Source organism: Camponotus floridanus, unplaced genomic scaffold, assembly GCF_003227725.1.
Source record: "Camponotus floridanus strain SB8 unplaced genomic scaffold, Cflo_v7.5 scaffold5, whole genome shotgun sequence".
NCBI lineage: Eukaryota > Metazoa > Arthropoda > Insecta > Hymenoptera > Formicidae > Camponotus > Camponotus floridanus.
This window is the reverse complement of record NW_020229658.1, coordinates 160871-180853: the sequence shown is the minus strand read 5'-3', so window position 1 is coordinate 180853 and position 19983 is coordinate 160871. Positions and strand designations below refer to the sequence as shown.

The 19983-nt window shown below is 29.1% G+C and overlaps 1 protein-coding gene and 1 long non-coding RNA gene across 3 annotated transcripts in view; one reads left to right on the top strand and one right to left on the bottom strand.

The window, feature by feature from the left end:
- LOC112639166 overlaps positions 1-12142 on the top strand; it is a 66181-nt gene extending 54039 nt beyond the window's left edge. For both annotated transcript variants that reach the window (XR_003123333.1, XR_003123332.1), the window contains exons 2-3: positions 8675-8835; positions 11962-12142. This is a non-coding gene — a long non-coding RNA (uncharacterized LOC112639166). The remainder of the gene's footprint in view (positions 1-8674; positions 8836-11961) is intronic.
- On the bottom strand, positions 2140-18285 carry LOC105254041 (sodium- and chloride-dependent betaine transporter). The gene is made up of 10 exons (XM_011262494.3): positions 18194-18285; positions 16751-16910; positions 15382-15660; positions 14492-14702; positions 14157-14350; positions 13196-13376; positions 12026-12263; positions 8592-8930; positions 5092-5247; positions 2140-2363 (listed from the first exon to the last, which is right to left on the bottom strand). Exons 1-10 carry the CDS (start codon positions 18218-18220, stop codon positions 2238-2240), a joined length of 1911 nt encoding a protein of 636 aa, XP_011260796.1. The 5' UTR covers positions 18221-18285; the 3' UTR covers positions 2140-2237.
- Between the last annotated feature and the right edge of the window lie 1698 nt (positions 18286-19983).

The following is a 19983-nucleotide window of genomic DNA, read 5'->3' as shown; positions in this document are numbered from 1 at the left end:
AATAAACTTTAAAAACAGTTAACATCAATTTCCAAACAATAAATGTAGCTGAATAAAATGTCGGAAACGCGCTATTAGCGCATTTTCCGTATAATGAAACTCGTTTGTTATCGATGAGAACATTTTACGTTTTTCGTATAGCAACGTAATTGTTCTTCCCTATCTATCCATTATTCCCAACCAATAATTATCTGATCTCTTCGGTTTAGATAGTAGATGGTATTCTTGCAAAAGAAATATATAGCGATAAAAATCGTCATTGTTGCACAATGGCTTTCAGTCTGGCAAAAAACTAACACAATCTCGAAGTAAAATTTGATTCTATCGATTCTCAGGTCAACTCGATTAATTTAATCGACTTGCGATCGAATATGGGCACGAAGCAAACGGATAAGTGTGCGCGATAAAAAATGAAATTTAAAGGTACCATGTGTTCTGTAATTTATTGGTCAAGTGTTTCGGAAAAAAACTTTCACACTAATATTATTAAAGGATAATAATGATATATCTACTATCGTCCAAATATCTTTCGACATTATAATTCCAATATCCAAAAAAAACAATGCGGGATAATGGGCATTGGAAATTTATTGTACAGAAAATTCGTCAAAAATTATCTTTCTTTTTTATGAAATCCATGAATTATATACGTATTTTTTTCTTTATGAATTTTTGTGATATTATAAGATTAATTATAAATTTCAAGAATATATATTTTTTTAGATTTTATGATAGTTTTCGCTATTATTATCACTAAATAAGGCATTTTTTATTTTATTTGATTTTATTGTTCTAATTTTATATTTTCCTTGTACGCACGCACTGTGATAAGCACTTATTATATAAAGTTATATATGTATGTATTATATATTGTATATGAGTGCGTAATGTGAGTGAGATTTAAAAACTAATTGCTGTGTGTTGTACGATCTGTTGGCTGAGTACTTGGCATAAAGCTTGGTTCACTGTATGTGTTATGTTATGTGTGTGTGAATGTGTACACTGTGTCCCATTTTAAATGCCCCAGCGAATTGTTTGAAAATTAACGATACTGAAAAAAAGGTCAGATAAAGTTATAGAGCTATGAGGAAGGTAATTTGTGTGAGCAACATAATTTTATTTTAAATGAAAGCATTACTGATATATAAAGATAATCTTCATTTTTTTTAAATAGAATTATATAATTTTTCTTACATACATTTATTCTTCTGTATTATATACAATTACATACAATTATTAAGGCAAATAAAATCATTCAAAAAATCAATAACTTATGACATTTTCCTCAACTTATTTTGACATATTGTGACATAAAATATATAACATATGATATGTTTATATATATACATACGTGATCGTGCGCACACATACGTATGTCTGTAAATTTTTTAGAAAAATCAAATTTATATTATACACATATACATATATATTATTAAGTATATTAATATATATATGTATATATATATATATATATATATATATATTAATATACTCAATTAAGAGTTTTATATGAAATGTGAAGATAGTTATATATATATATATATATATATATATATATATATATACTTAAAAATAAGACTAGAAATTAAACACTTGTTCTGGGAACGTTAGATTTATTAATTACATTATTTTTACTCCACATTATATTATTTTGATATAACATTTTTGTTTTTTATTTTCTCTGCCGACGTCTTCATTCTATTATCGAATTAATGCCAATATTCTGTTTAACACTACATGAATAATAATAAATTAAATTTGTATGTTTATTTCAAAGTTGTCTAAAGAAAAGAGCTTTCAAAACTTGATGTATTGCGTACTCTTGTAACATTCGAAGAAGAACTTCAAACAAGAAACTTAACTAAAATAAACATGATAAAAAAATCATATATAAATATCTATTTTATCGCAAATTCTTTTATGTTATAACTTTTTTTTTATAATGATAATTTTTGAATAATTTTAATACAATGATCTTTCAATATAGATATTTTTCATTATTGAAATTTATATTTCAGTTAAAAAGAGATAGTCAATTTGAATATGTTACAAAAATAAAAGAATGTACTGATCTATTAATAACATAAAATATTTAGATTGATTCCGTTAATATTTTCACATATTAAAATTTTTTTGCATTTGAAATTATGTATTTCGGCTTACATTAGGAAATTATTTTTAGAAATTTATCTGAGTTATCTATTCGAATTTATCTATTGTGTGTTTGTACAAGAGTTCTAATCTTTATCTGAGGAAATGTACGTCGGATTGATCACCGCAGTGCTGACGCTGTCATTATCTAGTATATTGCTTTGTTCGGCCGCTTTCCATAACGGCGAGGGTTGAAATAAAGCTCTCAAGCTCTGAAAACATTTAAAAGGGTGCAAATTAAATTGTTGCGGAACCGATAATGGGCGAGATACGTGCCATCAGCGCAAAATCATATCTTCTCGCGCAAAACCGCACAAGTACTTTCGAAGTGTGTGTGGAATGGCCAAAAAAACAACGTAGAGAAAGGGAGATAAGAGTAATGTTAAATTTATCGGCTAACAGAAAGCGGAAGCGGTCAAGGAATAGAGCTGTCTTTTTCTTTCTCTCTCTCTTTCTCTCTCTTTCTTTTCCTCTTTCTCTCTCTATAGAAATAGGTACGGTTCAGACAGGGCCGCTGTTAACATTTTATGTAAAATTTCATTTAGTGCTTTTCTAAGAAAAAGGAAAAAAATAGCTAATATTTTTAAACAGCAAATGACAGTCAGAAATTATAAGAATGCGGGAAAAATAAATTATGATGTTCATATTTGTGTGTCTGCGAAATATGTGTAACGAGTAATACAAATATTATTTGTCTGTAAAAAAATTTAAACATATGTAGTGGATCTCTTGAATTTAATTTAAAAAATTCAATCCTGCAAAGTGATTTTTTTAAAACAAATGTCACTATTTTGTACAGTTTCAATTTTGTCAAAATTCGCAACATCTCTTTGTGTACGGTGATTCCTTTGTATGTCGCACGATTTGCGCATTCCGCTTGCGGCGGCCCTGTATCCGAAGCGATGGAAAGAGCCAGCAGGCTTCCGGGGAAACTTTTCGTTTCAAAGTACGATTACCTACGTACCGTAGAAAAACTTGTATTAAGACGTTTCCCGAGTTTTCGAGATTTTACGGCACGGGCCGGGGCAACTTCTAAATCGGTCCGTAACCACCGCCGCGCTGACAGCGTGACGTAGCTAGTAGCTATCGAGAGATTTGCGCTCTAATCGAGAGACAGCGGAAATAATAATGTCATGTAATAATGTAATAACGCTACAATATGGTTAACATATATGTTTTTGCTCTGCGCAGACAGGAATTTTTTTTTTACGTCATACGCAGCTAGCGGACGCATGGTGCGTGTAATGGCAAAAGTTTTGATTCACGTTTGATTAATTGAACGTACAAAGAATGAGACCGACTTGGTCAAAACCATTAAGTGATTTCGTAATTGTTTCCACTTTCTCCATTAGTGAAAATTAATGACCAGATTGCCGCGCGTTTCTCCTTAATACAATAATCTCTCATTCTGAAAGAATGCCAACCAGTAAGTCATTAAGCAACAAAAAGAATTCTGGCTATTAAGAAATTTTCGAAAGTTCAAACTTTTCTCCGAAAACTTGGTTTTTACCTGTTTCATACATTCTTTTCAGAAAAGTATATTTTTCGCAGAAAGTGAGGTATTCTTAACATTTCAATGCACAGCATGTCGCATTTAAACCATTGGAAAACGAAACAATTATTTTGCAAAACATTTTTCAAGGCTCCTTATGTATTTTTCTTATTTTAAAGAATATAATGTATTTATGTTTTATTTTTATCTTAATGATTAGAATTTTATACAAAACTGTTGGAAAACAAAATGATAATTTCGACATTTTTCGAAGCTCTTTATATTTTTCTTATTTTAAAGAATATAATGTATTTACATTTTATGTTTAATGACTAGAATTTTACAAAAAAATATTCAATAAACTTAAAATTAAATAATTCGTTTAATATATGGAACGATTTAGTAAATATATGAATACTTTCGAATTAATCTTTGATCGACTAGTTGGATAGATAAATAGATAATTTATTTTAAGTTATATTAGTAGGAGATAGAGAACTAGAATTAATCTCTTAGATATACAAAAATATTAGAGACAGATATAATTATTAGAACAAAGCATTGTGCACACTGGTACTAGAGTAATTTGAAAACAAACGATATTTAAATAAAAATAAATCAGGTATTAATGTGGAGTCATTTAAAGAATTACAAGTATAAATCATTAAAAGTATATAATTATATTCATTATATCGGATAAAAATATCTCATTAATAAGAAAATATTGATATAGAATATAGCTGAAAAATAGTGATATGTTGTAGCAGGTGAGCGAGAAATATTCATCAGGCGAGAAATTCCAAAAATAAAAGCAGTAAAAGCAGATGATAAATTTCCGTACAGCAAGTAAGCATGACAGATTTCAACAAAGAAAGAAAAATGGGTTTCCACGATATAAATTATATTTAAAAAAATAATCAGAATAAGAACCAAGGCGGGGTAATTGGTACGTCGTTGAATTATACATACAGAAATTTTACAGTAATAAATATAAATAATGAACGTTTCGATTTCATTTTCTAGTTATCAGGAAAAAAATTATACAATAAATTAGTTATAAATAATGACAGACATATATGCAAAAGAGACATAGATGTAAAAAAAGGAGTCAGCTAAACATATACATCGATAAATAAAAAATAAATCGATAGATGAAAAACGAATTAGTCTCGTGCTTCTTTCGAAAATGTGATTTCAATAATATTCGAGATACGCTTTGGAAAAACAGATTTCTAGTTAAGAGAAAATTGAGGACGAGTAAAAGCATACAGCTCGTAAAACATCAATAGACTGGAATGTATGGTATGTCATGGAACAACAAAAAGTCGCCTGCTTTTCAAAATAATTTGTTTACACTGTCAGGACCGTTATATCCGAGAATCTTGAAAAACGCAAAAATTGTTAAATCGCAAGCTAATCCTTCTTTTGTGCGTAAATAACTGTCTCACCTCGGCCTTACAGGCTTGTACAAAGAAGAAGACTGGCAGTGGCACCAACGTTGCCAATCCGATTCCAATTCCAATTACGCCTGCCCAGTCGGGAAATATATACGTGCCGTAACTTCCTCGGAAGTCGGTTTGTTGTAGTTGATATCCAAAAACCCCCTGTGAATAAAAAGCAAAGCGCGGTTGGTTAGTCGGTCGCCGTTAGTCCCGTATGTAAAGCTTCGAAAAACAGCGCGTATGCGTGACACAATTATCAATTAAGGGAGATTTCGAATTTTTAATCAAAACTAACTTTCGCAGGTCACTAGTTCGCCGCCCATCGAGGGAAATATTTTCAATCCCCGCGATGGCATCGGCGAAATTCAGCCGTTATAAATAAAAATTCGCTCGGCACGCGAGCAGGGTTGCGGAGGCAAGGGCGTGCCTCGCGACAGGTAGCCGGATTAATTAAGCAGACTAGTCGTGGGAAATACGACACTTTACCTCCTAGGGACGCGAACAGCGAAGCCAGACACCGAATGGCGAGTTTTGCCAGTCCAAAGTTTTAATAATCTATTTAAAAAGTTCAGATAGAATCAGATAAAAAGAATCGATATAATTGTAACCGTATTTTTTTTATTTATATACATTTCAGATTATTTATATATATTCCTATCTCTGATGTATTCTCTATAAAAATTCTCTATCTCTTTTTTAATCCACATTAATATAGGTACAAATTGTTTATCGGTAAAAAGCAATTTATACAATTCTTCATTTAAATCTTAGATTATATTTTCAAATAAATATAAGATACGTAAGATTCGACATTGATTTTATCGTAAATAAAACCGTGGGTGTAAAAAAAAATGTTCTACATTTTTGATTTAAATTTGCACGAGAAATCATTTTATTTGAACCATAATTTCCAATGTATCTTGTATACATAGAATGAATCAGAAAACAATTTAACTGAAAAAAAGGAAAATAAAAAGTTCTTATATGTATAAAAGTAAATTAAAAAGTAGAATAAAATTTTTTTATACAAAACTTTGTTTTTAAAAAAATTAAAAATTTGAAAATAAGTAAATATTTAAATTTTAATTATATTATTATCTTGATAATAATTATTAAAATATCTATATAATTCTCATATCTCTTTATTGAAAAATATAACTTATATGATTTTTATTTTCAATTTAAATTGCTTTAAATTTTTTTAATAAAATGTACTTTTATACATATTTCTGTAATATTAACAATGGAAATAAATCGACGATATATAATAAAAAACGTTAATCAAAAAAGAGAGTGTAAATATGTTATATTAATTTTTCAAACTTCTCAATCAATTTTTTTGAAAACAAAGTCTTATACGAAAAAATGTATATTTTCGAATTATTTTGACACATATTATTCCCTTATTGATTGTACTGTTATTTTTAGGCTTGTATAAAAATCTAATCTCTTACGAAACCGCTTATTACATGTGAATGATTTATCATATTTTAATTCACTTTAATTTTTCGTAGTTTTATAATTATTTGTAAAAAAATGTATATTTACACGATAATTTTCACACAATAATTTTTCCAATAAATTCTTAAACTATTTTAGATTTATTATAAAATATTTCCTATAAAATTTATAAAACAAAATTTTAAGACTATTTCTTTCTTTGTTTCTTTCATTCTTTTTTCATCGGAAGCTTTTTTCATATATATTATTTGGAGTTCTTTCACAGCAATCAATGATCTAAGCTTAAATTTCTACTTTCCATATAAATTCGATTAATCGTCTCTATGCGGTGGTCGAAACTAATTTACGGTATATTCTCTCGCTGTGTCGCCGAACTTGCTGCAAAGTTTACAGTTAATAAACGTGGGCTCCTTACCTCGACGGGATTAAGCATCGTGATGCCGCGTCTTCCCCTCGTTACTACCGTCGATTGTACCGTTTAGCAATTATATACATTGGAGCTGTCATTAAAGTTTTGATTGTCGCGCAATTTAGTCGCGAACGCGCGCGGGCGCGCGTGTAAAAGAGAAACTTATTTCAATAACAATAGCAAATTGAAGCGGCACAAAATGATTTATGTTAGCTGCAGAAATTTTTATTGTAAATTATCAATCGTTCGGAGAAATTTTGAAAAAATGTCTGTAATCTCTAATTATCATACAGCAATAAATGTAGATTTACTTAACGTTTTTTATTTAAAATATAAAAATAGCAGGATATTTATATCCTGATTAATAATGTTTTATCGATAAATACATATATGTATACATATGTACGTATTTCCATATTTATATAGTACAAATGAAATACATAATAAATTAAATCGTTAATAATGTTATTTATACCGGGTGTTTCAGACCACCCGTACACCCCATTTTAAAGCAAAGGAAGTGGTTATTTTGAAAAATGTTTCAGACAAAAGTTGTTGAAGATAAAGTAATGCATTACATGGGTAAATTTGATTGACCTTGGGTGGCGTCGTGAAGGTCATGTCAAGGTCGACTTGAATTTTTTAAATGGGAACCCCTATTTTTCATTGCATATTCTTGTAGCTTATCTCGAGAGCTTTCCAAAACACTATAATTAAGTACCTTTTTATTAAGTACTTTTTGAGTTATAAGGCTTGAAATAATTTCTTAATTTTACATAAACCATAAAATATCTAGTAAACCATTCATTTTTCGATTATCTTACCTTCATACTTTTATGTACAAAATAATGAGAGGAATCAATTGGTGTAAAGAAAACACATAGTTGTTTCTAAGAAAAAATATGTAATTTGCAATTAACAATTCCATATTTTTTCTTAGAAACAACTATGTGTTTTCTTTACACCAATTGATTCCTCTCATTATTTTGTACATAAAAGTATGAAGGTAAGATAATCGAAAAATGAATGGTTTACTAGATATTTTATGGTTTATATAAAATTAAGAAATTATTTCAAGCCTTATAACTCAAAAAGTACTTAATAAAAAGGTACTTAATTATAGTGTTTTGGAAAGCTCTCAAGATAAGCTACAAGAATATGCAATGAAAAATAGGGGTTCCCATTTAAAAAATTCAAGTCGACCTTGACATGACCTTCACGACGCCACCCAAGGTCAATCAAATTTACCCATGTAATGCATTACTTTATCTTCAACAACTTTTGTCTGAAACATTTTTCAAAATAATCACTTCCTTTGCTTTAAAATGGGGTGTACGGGTGGTCTGAAACACCCGGTATATATATTCAAATTATAGCAAAAAATTTCAACTATATATTCAAGATATAATTAATTTAGCACTATTATTGCCGGTAATTAAAACTTTAAAAATTACAACATTAAAATAACAAGATCCTATCCAATTACTACTACTTTGAAACCTTTATATTTTTGTATATTTTTAACTGAGCTCTCTCTGACTGCAGCAAATATCTTGTAGCTTCTATATGCATATGACCGGTAACAAAAGAGTTAAACAGGCATCGAAATGATTGTAGTAAGAAAATAGGTACTTACCAGGCAAGTGAGAGGTGCGAGGATTACCCAGCATAACCACCAATAGCCATGAAGAAAATAACCAAATGTTATTTTCATTTCAGCAATGTTACTTAGGAATTTGTTGCATCCATAGAACCAGCAAGGTGCAACGATTTCGGCGAAGCCGATCAATAGGATCGCCCATGAGGCGGTATGCCAGTCCATCAGTTTGAACAAGTAGATACCGCCGTCGAACACCATCGGAATCGCTAGAAGCCAGCAGGTAACGCATACTCCCAATATCACAAGGCTTTCATATTTTCGCAAATCTGGACGTCTGTCTAGTATGGCAGTATTTATTGCTTGTACGCCTGCAAACTGTATCGTAAAAAGTGAATGACTGAAAAGATTTTTCTTTTTTCGTGTCTATCTTTTTCTTATGCATTACTTTTTTCCTTTTTATTTCCTTTTTATCTATTATATTTATCTACTCTTCGTTTTCTAATTAGAATTGTGTTCCAATTATTCAATTTTGAAAATTATCAGATTTTCACGTTAAAAGAAAACTGAACGTCGCATATTTGGCTTTGGAAGATATATTTAATTTATCAAAAAAACAATAATTGGAATATTTCTTACTGTTATATTGTAGCATATTGTATAAAGTTTTGCTACTACATTTATTTCAAAGTTATATATGTAGTCGGCTCAATCTCTCTGTAACTCCATCGGTTTGTTTTAATATTTTGAAATGAAAAATAACTGTGATTATATATATACGATAGAGTTATACTATATTTTCTACAATATTTTTCACAAATTTTTACTCTTTAAATGTATATTAGAATATCAGTATATAAAGAATGTAAAATTTTAAGTTGTTGCCTATCATATTGATAGTTAATTAATTGATCAATAATAAACCGAAAATTTAGAAAAAATAAAATTTAGAAAAAAATAAAATAAAAAAACGCAACTAATTAAAAAAATTATATAATAATAAATTGTTTTTTTCAATATTAACAAATAATGCTTTGTTAGAAAATGCATTTAAGTGTAATTAATTTTAGTTACCAATGTAAAATGAAAATATTATGTAATATATTACATAATTTATAGAGATTAGCGGATTAGCTTTATTTATAAATGCGATTATTTGATACAAAAATGATTTTATCTTTAGATGTGAAGGCATAAATGCACATTAATATACATGTATTGAGTTAGTTGAAAAGTCATCTTGTTTTTCAAATAAAATAAGAACTTAATACACAATTACATAACTTAAAAGTAGGCATTTGCAACACGAGTCATTGATAAAAAATTTTTAAGATTGATGGTGTTTATCATGTTTGACAAATCTCAATATGAAATAGAATAAGATGTATTTTCGGCATATTCTTTAATCATATTCTTTAAGCATATTCTTTAAATTATAAAAAATCTTGGAACTTGAAATGTCTTGTTTTGTTCGCTATATTCTTTGAATTTTGCATCATCAGATTATTCCAGTCTGTACAAAATTCTCTTGGAAAAGAATTTAAAAATGTCTAACTTGTGTTTGAGATTTAAAAAAATTGGTAAGACCTTTTTAGTCAACTAAATATATGTACATTTATATATGTAGAAAAAAAGCTAAAGTTACTTTTAATAATATCAATCATCATTATAAGAAAGATATTTTCGATTATATGATATAAATATAAGATAGAAATCGCATGTTTGCGGTTTTTTACTCGTTCGTGATTATTTTACAGAATCATATCGAATAGAATCATAACGAATCATACAGAAAAATCATCATCATACAGAATCATATCGAATAGAATCATAACGAATCATAAATGATTTGTTAAAAAACTCGTTAAAAAACTCGAAAAGACTTCAACTGATGAAGGAAAGAAAAGAGAAGATGTAGATTTTACTTTGAGACGGTGAGCTATAATTTCTTCTATGATATATGAACTTCTGAGAACGACGAGAGTTTTGTGATGCAAAAGCAACACGAAACGATCGCCGCTCAGGCTAGTCATTCGCAAAAGCGAGAGACGCATCCCTCTTGCCTGCGGCATCGTTTGACAAATACGCCAGTCGTTTCTCAAGACGTTTGAATAGTGCTTTCTTAGCAGGGTGGTTCGTGAAATCTTCGTGAAATAACCTCGTCGATAAGTAACGGAGAAGCTATTATGATGATCAATATTTCCCGTGAGTCTGTATTACGTAACTTGTTAATGCCTGCATTATAACTGTCAAAATCTATTTGCAGAGCTGTGCATAGAGAAATCGATTTATTACGTATCTAAAGAAATCAGCACAAACGATAAAAGAAGCGTTTTCATTGAGCGATTTTTATAGCTTTGTCAAATTGTTTATTATAGAATAAAATATCGCGATATTTTATAGGTATTATAAAATAATAATATGTATGATATAATATGTGATAAAATTAATCAAGTCAAAATAATTTGATTTCGATTTAAACTACAATGCTGTATTGATACAATAGGATATCGTTACATCATTAAATCGGAAATACAAACATAACAAAAATCAGATATATCAGATTAATATTTTATGGTGAATAAAAGCATGAAAATTGATACAATTCTACAATCCTTTAATCTATTATGATACAAATTCTGTATTTCCGAAGTATAAAATGCCTTTTTATATGTAATAAATAGTGGAATAAAATTTATATTAATTATTATGCAAAGCATAACAGCAATAATAAGCATAATATAATATAATATAAAACATGTTTTCTACAAAATTTTATATAAAGCATTTTTTATACACATTAACAAAATTGTAAAAAAGACAAAGATACAATATACAAATATATACAAATAATACATATATATACAAATAGCAAATATATGTAAATTGCAAATATTTCTTTCTTGGTTGCAATTGAAATGTACTTTTATTGATTGAGATAACATGAATATTATGAATATTATTCAAATTCTGGACTGTCGCTAGAAATTCGAATCGTATGATTACTCTACAATATCGTACGTATTTTGCTTTGTTTATTATATACACAGTTAAATTATTTCGAATAACCAGAGGAGGCGAGAGTATATGTATATGAGTCGACCTATTTTACGAATATACACGACTTGGAACAAACGCAGTTAGCGCAGCGAAGTTTCTCGTTACGCGAAGGAAAATTGAAATTTACATCTCTCGTTCCTTGCTTCCTGTCTCTCCCGTCTCCACTCGCTTCATCGCACTAATAATTATTTTTCTCATCATCGTAAGTGACGAGGAGTGCGGGAGTAGAGAGGAGGCGGAGTATCTCCTCTCGGTTTTCCTTGCGAAAATGGAAATAATACTTTCTTATATAGCTTCCTTAAACGTTTATGAGATAATATTTTTTCACTTCCGTTTATCGCCGCCGCAGCGCTTTCAGGCTCGCAGGATTAAATGATGTGATGCTGGTGATGTAAAATCGCTCGCCTACTTACCTGACTACCGAGGCCGAGTATGAAGAGCATGAAGAAGAATAGAATGGCCCAGAGATTCGGCAACGGCATTTGCACCACTGCCTCTGGATAAGCGATAAAAGCCAATCCCTCTGCGCCCTGAACCACCTTGTCGATTGGCATTTGCATTTGTCGGGCCAGGAATCCGAGTATCGAGAATATTGCGAAGCCAGCGTAAACGGATGTGAATAGATTCGTAAAAGTGACAAAAATAGCGTCCCTGTATGTGACAATAGGAGAGCCAAGAATCAAATTATCATGCACTCGACAAAGGGCGTACAGAGGATGTTAATAAAATACTTGGATAAACCTCAGGAATGAACTACATTAGAACAAAGGAAAGCTAAACAAAAACATTGTGTTGTTTTGAGAAAAACACTTTCATCTCTCTCTCTCTCTCAAATAAAAATAAAAGATTCTTCTAACCAATTATTGTATCCAATCTTTTTCTGTTTCTCTGATCTTCAACAAAATCCTAAGGTTTTATCCCTCATTTTCTTTTACCTCTCCATCCCCTTTTATGTGTGTGTGTGTGTGTGTAAAAGAAATGTGTACATGTTTATTTTATTCTGCTTGTTCTTAAATATAGAATATGCTATATGTATTTATTAAACGCAATTAAAAAGTAACCTGCATTGTTACAGAATATTAAAATTTAAAATTTGATATGCAGAAGATTATTCACTACCTACCTAGAAATTATTATGCCATTATTATGTTACTCGTATATCGCTCTTAATAATCAAATTAATAATCAAATTATTATAGTAATATTTGATTATTTAATCAATCACTTTTAATTTACTATTATTATCCTTATACTTGAGTTAATTTTGATGTTATATCGGTTGATCGTGACGAACAATTTATCTTCTCCTTAAACGACGTCATTAAATTTGGAGTTAAAACAAAAAAAGGAACGAATATCACAAAAAAATTGAAATGTCTGAAATGTGCTGCGGAAATTTATAAATACTCACAGTGCTTAGTCAATGTAACTAATTAATATTTACGTTTTGCGATAAATTATTCGTGCGATCGGATTCGTAAATGTATTTATAAAGTGAATGTATATAATACTATTTTTTGTATTCTAGATTTTTTCTATTATTACAGATGTAAGTAAATAATATTATTTTAATATAATCGCACCTGTGACAATTGTTGCTGAAGTTGCTGTAACTCGCGAGGGTGACTAGAGATCCGCAGCCGATACCGAGTGAATAAAAGATTTGAGAGGCAGCGTCCGCCCAAATCTTGGCGTCTTTCAACGTTGAAAAGTTGGGCATGATGTACCACAAAACACCTTCATCGGCGCCGTCTAACGTAACACCTGTGCGAATATCTTCCTCTCAGTCACATTCATGATAAAATTATCCGATTTCTCACGCTAGGGTGCTATTATCGCATGATCCGTATACAGAAGTTCCACTGTATGAACGGATGCGAAAAAGCTTACGGAGAGAGATGCTTGAAAAAGTTAAACCAAGCGAAGATATTCTAATCAATGACGTAGGTCAAATCAATAACAATCCAATTCATATCTAATCATTCGATATGTAGTTCCCAGTTAACCAAAAAATAAAACTTCGAGACTAATTAATACGTAGGAGTTAGTTATTATAATTGTTATTATTATTGTTGTTTCTGTTTAAAACTTTTTTTACTTACTTTAATTTATTTTAATTTCTATGATAAAAAAAGCAAGATGTTTTCCTATAATCACTAATATAATAAATATAATCCTTGGCACATTCTTAATTTTAGAGTAAAAATTATATATATTCGATAAGCATATATACAACACATCTTTCAAGTAGCTTGTACTAATGTAATTAATATATTAATATATTAAAGTACAGTCGTAATTATATATAATATAGATAATTTTAATCAATTATTTTCATTTTCTAGAAAGGTTTCAAATTAATATATATTAAATTAATTAAATAGATAATTCTCATTTTCAAAGCTTTAATAAGAGGAAAGATTTTACATATATATATCAAAAAATAATTTTATTCATAAATACTAAGAAGTTAGCCGTTAATGGATTAAATTCCAATGAATCTCTCTACCGTTATAGAAAAACTTTTCTGTTTCTGTTTCTTACCTCGTATTAACAGAGCTGTAAGAATAACGTAGGGAAAAAGGGCGGTAAAGTAAACAACCTTGCCGATGGTCTGGATGCCACGTACTAGACACAGGAAGCACACTAGCCAAGCTAAAGTGAGGTATCCGAACAATTCCCATCGTATGCCACCAAAGTTTTCCCATGTGGCACCACGTATACCAAGAACGTAGTCTCTGAACGCAATCGACAATTACACGCTTTGCAAGCGCGATCTTGAACAAATTTTGTCTCGTTCCTCAACGCTGAACAGCGACGTAAGGCTCGTTCCCGATCCTCCCGACACGATGCAGCGCTGGTGACAACTTATATCGTACCTGAAGTATTCTTCGGATGACAGTGTCCGATTGTAGATATCACCGAAAGCCTTTGCCTCGCTACTGTTTTCGAAACAGTGAGTGGTATTGCCGCCGAAGTAACCAAAATGCGAACAGACCGCGTCGATGGCCATGCAACTTTTGTTGTAAAATATAGAGTTTGAATTAGTGTTCTTCTGGCATGTTATATCCTCGAGACCGCTATAACAATCTGTCGACGTTGACATATTAGTGTTAGATGCATCGTGAACGAACAGGTCATAGTACAATGACCACTGTTCTCTTTTCTCCTATCATCGATATAATATCTTCTTTAAAGATTTGCTACAATCACTTAACCAGACTGCAAGTTGGAGTCCATATTATTAAATAATGTTAATTAATAATCTTATTTTACCAATAACATATTATCTTATAATGTAAGCACATACAAATTAAATAATAAAACAAATCATAAATATTTTTTGTCATATTATTTTACGTAAAATACTTTATGTAATGTCATTTATCATTATTACACAATATTTTTATAGAGAAAAAAATTATTTAACGTATTTAATACGATTATATACACTAAAAGCAATGTGATGATAGTATCTTAATCGAATAAATTGCAAATTTTTAGGCACAAAATCAACTTATATGTAAAAATGTTTTGACATTTTACTAAGCCAAACGCATTTTTGTGATAACTTCAAATAAATGATGTAAATATCGAAAGTTATATATAATAACATTATTAGTAATGTTACAAAAATCAAATAGCTAAATTAATCATGAATAATAGTTAACTACGCATCTGTTAAAGTTCAATTAAATATTTGCCCGTTTCAATAAAATGACAAAAATCTAAAATCTTCATCAGCAGATAACGGTTAACTTTTACTTACCGTTAGTGTTAAAATCGTTATCGCAGTACGCCCAGGCGAGTTTTTGAGAGAAAGAAGCGAAGGTGTAGAATAAAGTCCATGCGATGATTACCATATAGTATACCAACACAAGCAAAATGACGACCAACGTGCAATAACCTACACCATGAAATGCTGGTGTCATGCGGCTAAAAGATTTTATGGGTCCCAATCCAGTATATTGACCAATACAAAGTTCCAAAAAGAATATAGGCAGACCCATTGTAAACAGCATGAGAATGAAAGGTATCAAAAAGGCGCCTATAATAATAATAATAATAATAATAATAATAATAATAATAATAATAAAAAATAATATAACAATATAATAATAATAATAATAATAATAATAATAATAATAATAATAATTTAATTACAATTTTACCTAAAATAAAACTATCTTAAATGAAATTATTTTGATACATATTATTTAAGCCATAATGTTCATTTAACCGTTTCAAAAAATATTTTAGAGAATCGGACTTGTGTCTTACATATAGGAGGAATTAGTTCACAGAGAGAGAGAGAGAGAAAGAAAACGAAAAAGAGAGAGTTATTAAAAAAATTTAATAATTTATATTTAAAAAATTTTAATAATTAATTAAAAAGTTGTCATCTTGAATCACTTCCGGAATTACTTCCGGAAAAAATGTCTTCAGATCTTTGTTTACATGGCAACTACTTTTCTTATTTTTAAATCTGCAACGCAATCTCAAAGTTTGTGCATCAGCTTTTCAAAGTTTGTGCTAATAATTTTTCGACGCCTTATATAAGAACACAGATATTGCATCCCAGTGATGTACGGGGTATTTCAAGCTTTTAACGGCTAAACTGTGCTAACGTGTTTCATAAGTAAATAAAAACAAGAGAAAGACATTATGTAAACATAAGATCAAAATGCTTTATTGAACACATTCCAAGAATAAATATATTAGATACAAATATATTCGATATATCGATATATCGATATATAGAAGAAAGAAAATTTATAAGAAATAGAAGTCTCCCTTTTTGATATTTATTTTTGTTAATATTAATAATTTTTTTGTTAATATTAATAATTTTGTTTAATTTAATAAAACTTTTATAATTATAATAGTCATATAAGTTATAAGTGTTAATATGTATCATTTTTTCTATTTATTGTTACTTATAAAACACACTAACACAGTTTGACAGTTATAGCTTAAGACGCTGTAATTCGATGGGCTTTGTCTTTTCTTTTTCTTCTTCTTCTCTCTCTTTCAGAAATACATATTTTCCATGTACTTTCAGAAATACATATTTTCCATGTACACCGTGAGACAGATACATCGGGTGCGAGCACGGTTACATGCGCATATGTACGTACCGCCGCCATTGCTATATAGGAGGTGAGGAAAACGCCAAACATTGCCGATGCCAACGGCGTACCCGATACAGGAGAGAAGAAATTCGATCTGGTTGGACCAACTACCTCGCTTCGACCCATCTGGATGTTCTACCAAAGCGCCGCCAAGTTCGAGCGAAACCTGCCAATAACATACGGAAACTATGTTATATTTGTACTATATAGATTATCGCTATGTCAACGAAGGAAATATTTATGCATAAATAGCCGAAAACAATACAGAAGAGAAAGAGAGAGAGAGAGAGAGAAAGAGAGAGGGAGTTCAAAGTGTCTTATGATTGTTGCGTATATAACTAATCTTAATTAATCTTATTTTCGGGAATGAATGTAAATGAAACGAACAAATAGTAAAGGAGAGGAAAAGCAAGTTTGAAAAAACACTGGGCAACGTACGGAGCAACAATATGCGATAAATAATTTATAAATTATTTATCATTTATATTTATATTCAGACTATATTATATATATTAATTAGATTTATATATATCATTTATATTCAGATCATTATATATATTACTTGTCCTTTTTTCTCGATAATGATTCTCTGATTTTGGATTTTATTTTAATATACTTAAAATATCTATAATAAAATGTCCTCGTATTAATTAATACTTTTATATAGATAGTAATATTATTTTATTAACTATTTCACAATAATATATTATTTAGATATTTCTATTTTATTTTTAGATTATATTATTTATATTTTATTTTCATAAGTTAATATTAAAAAAAGAATTTGATAATTATGTGCATTAACACAGTCGAATCTTTTAACATATTCACGAAAATAGAGGTATGTTCGAATCAATCTAAATTGACCAAAGTATGATAATGAACATATTTAACCTGATCGCAAAATATAATTATAAATAAGATTATATAATTAGCAAAGTATTGCGTATTAATTTAAAATTTTATTATACATGCAAATCGGAAGTGGGAAAAATAGAATAAAATACAGTTTAGCATGAGTATGGAGAATTTAAAATCATGTTATCATGTGTTTTTCATGTGCTAATTCTTTCTATATCTTATACATTTTAAACGAAAAGATATCGATACGTTAATCATATTAAATGTTTGTTTATACTAAAATTTGATTCATTGTCAGATATAAAGACTATTAAATTCAAATTCAGATATATTTTCAAATTATTAATATTAAAAGAGATCATATCTCTTCGAACAGAGAATGAAATTTATAAGCAACTTATATTTCTCGAGAGGCAATTTCTCAAGTATGATAAGAAACGCGATTAAACATATCAATACGTTTTTTTCTGTTAAATTGTGAAATCTCGTATAATAATTAATACATAATACGTTACTGATTACATATATATATATATATATATATATATATATATATATAATATTTATTATATTCTTAAATAGACAAACCTGAGATTTTTGCTTGGATTCCGTCATAGTAATTGTGAAAAATCCGATTGGAATCGTACGTCGTGACTTCGATTCCTCTTCGAGACTGACGACTATCTGGATGTCGACGCAATCAGGTAGCAATTAATAATATATATATGTATGTATAAAGCAGAGTCGATAATCGTACATTATCGTGAAACGATCACGTGTCCACTTTGTTGAATTAAATCTCGAATTGATTGCGAACATTGGCGTGAACCACTATGTGAATAATCGCATAATCACTCTATGGAGTAAGCATTTTGATGATACGTCGTTTGAATCGCAACTTTCTATTAAAAGTTAGTATTAAAAGTTATTTTTTCATTGTATTAAAGTTTTTTTTATACGATCAAATTACATTCACTTCAAATAACCGACTTAAAACGCTGGCAAAAAACGCAAGAAAATGTGATAGTTGCCCAATCAAATATTTGATTTAATTCATATGCATTTATATACATAAATTGGTCTATATGATTAGTTTTTGATAATAAGAAATAATCCGTAATAAAAAATTTATAATTAATTATGAATACATTTATAAAAATAAGAGACTATTATTAAAAATTTCCAGTACTACAATAAATTAAAAAGAAACGATGTTTGGGAACAAATTAACGGATTAAGCTTGGTAATATGTAAAAAGGAGATGACAACATTATTGGCATTCCTGAAAAGTAAAAAGCCAAAATGTTAAAAATTACAAAAATTATCGAGTTTTAAAACCGAATCTTGAACAATGTTCGTTGTAAACACTTGTTAAAAATTTTAACACGTGTCTGTATTATGGCAGAGCTTAATTTGAAGTTCGATTAAATAGCCAGCTCAAGATTTGTAATATAGATTATCCTTAACGATAGAAGATAATGAATGAGCGATTACATTGAAAGATAATTTCAATGTAAGATATAGATCCACTTGATCGGAATAAATAAGTTCGATCGTATATCGATTACTCTGTACAAATGCAAAGTTTTCATTGACATTCGCTTTATAAAGTATTCGCAATTATTCATAGAAAATTCAATAAGGCAATAATTGGCAGATTTGCAGATTTGCAGACAAGAGCACTTCTGACAAGTCAACTTTAGTATTTTTGCGAAATTAAAAGATCGAATGCATATATACTTGTACGTATAACAATTTTTGATTTCCATCAAGTTATTTACAACACATGATGATTTAAAAATTTTATAAAAAGTTCAGAAAAAGAAAATGTATCGATTTGAAAGTGCGATTCGAGATTTATGTGTCCATTTTTTCTTGTTTATTCAATTCTATCCAAATTATGGTGGATTAATATATTCTTGCTAAATTTTCGTTAAATTTGTAAAGCAAAGTTTTGAAAATGCTCGTTTAAAATTATCATCTTATCAGACGTGTGATCATCAATCTTTCGTAAATGTATGTTCCAAAGTAACAGAATCCCACAGCAACGTTATCTAGAGATAAGCTTGCAGGAAATCTGCGAGTCTCTTCTTTTCCTTCAACTATACTTTCTATTCTTTTTCTTTTTTTTATTCGATAATCTATAGATATAGAATAATTTTATCTATCTATCGCAAATTTCATTAATTTAAAATAAATTCTTTCTGACTCTATCATAAAAAGGCATATATAATATAAAGAATTATAATTGGAAATCTTAATTATTTATTCATTTTCGTAAAAATTATTTTCAAATTTCTTCATACTTTTTGCTTTCAACTAAAAATTTTTTTAAAAATACTCAAGATGAGTTTCTTACAATTTAATGTAGCAAACAT

What these genes read in the sequence shown, in the direction of transcription:
- LOC105254041 (XM_011262494.3), bottom strand. Translation starts at nt 18,220, where the DNA reads ATGACGGAATCCAAGCAAAAATCTCAG. An exon ending in TACAGCTCTGTTAATACGAG is followed by an intron (nt 13,377 to 14,156) that starts GTAAGAAACAGA and finishes ATATTCGCACAG; the next exon opens with GTGTTACGTTAGACGGCGCC. An exon ending in TCGCACCTCTCACTTGCCTG is followed by an intron (nt 5,248 to 8,591) that starts GTAAGTACCTAT and finishes TTTTATTCACAG; the next exon opens with GGGGTTTTTGGATATCAACT.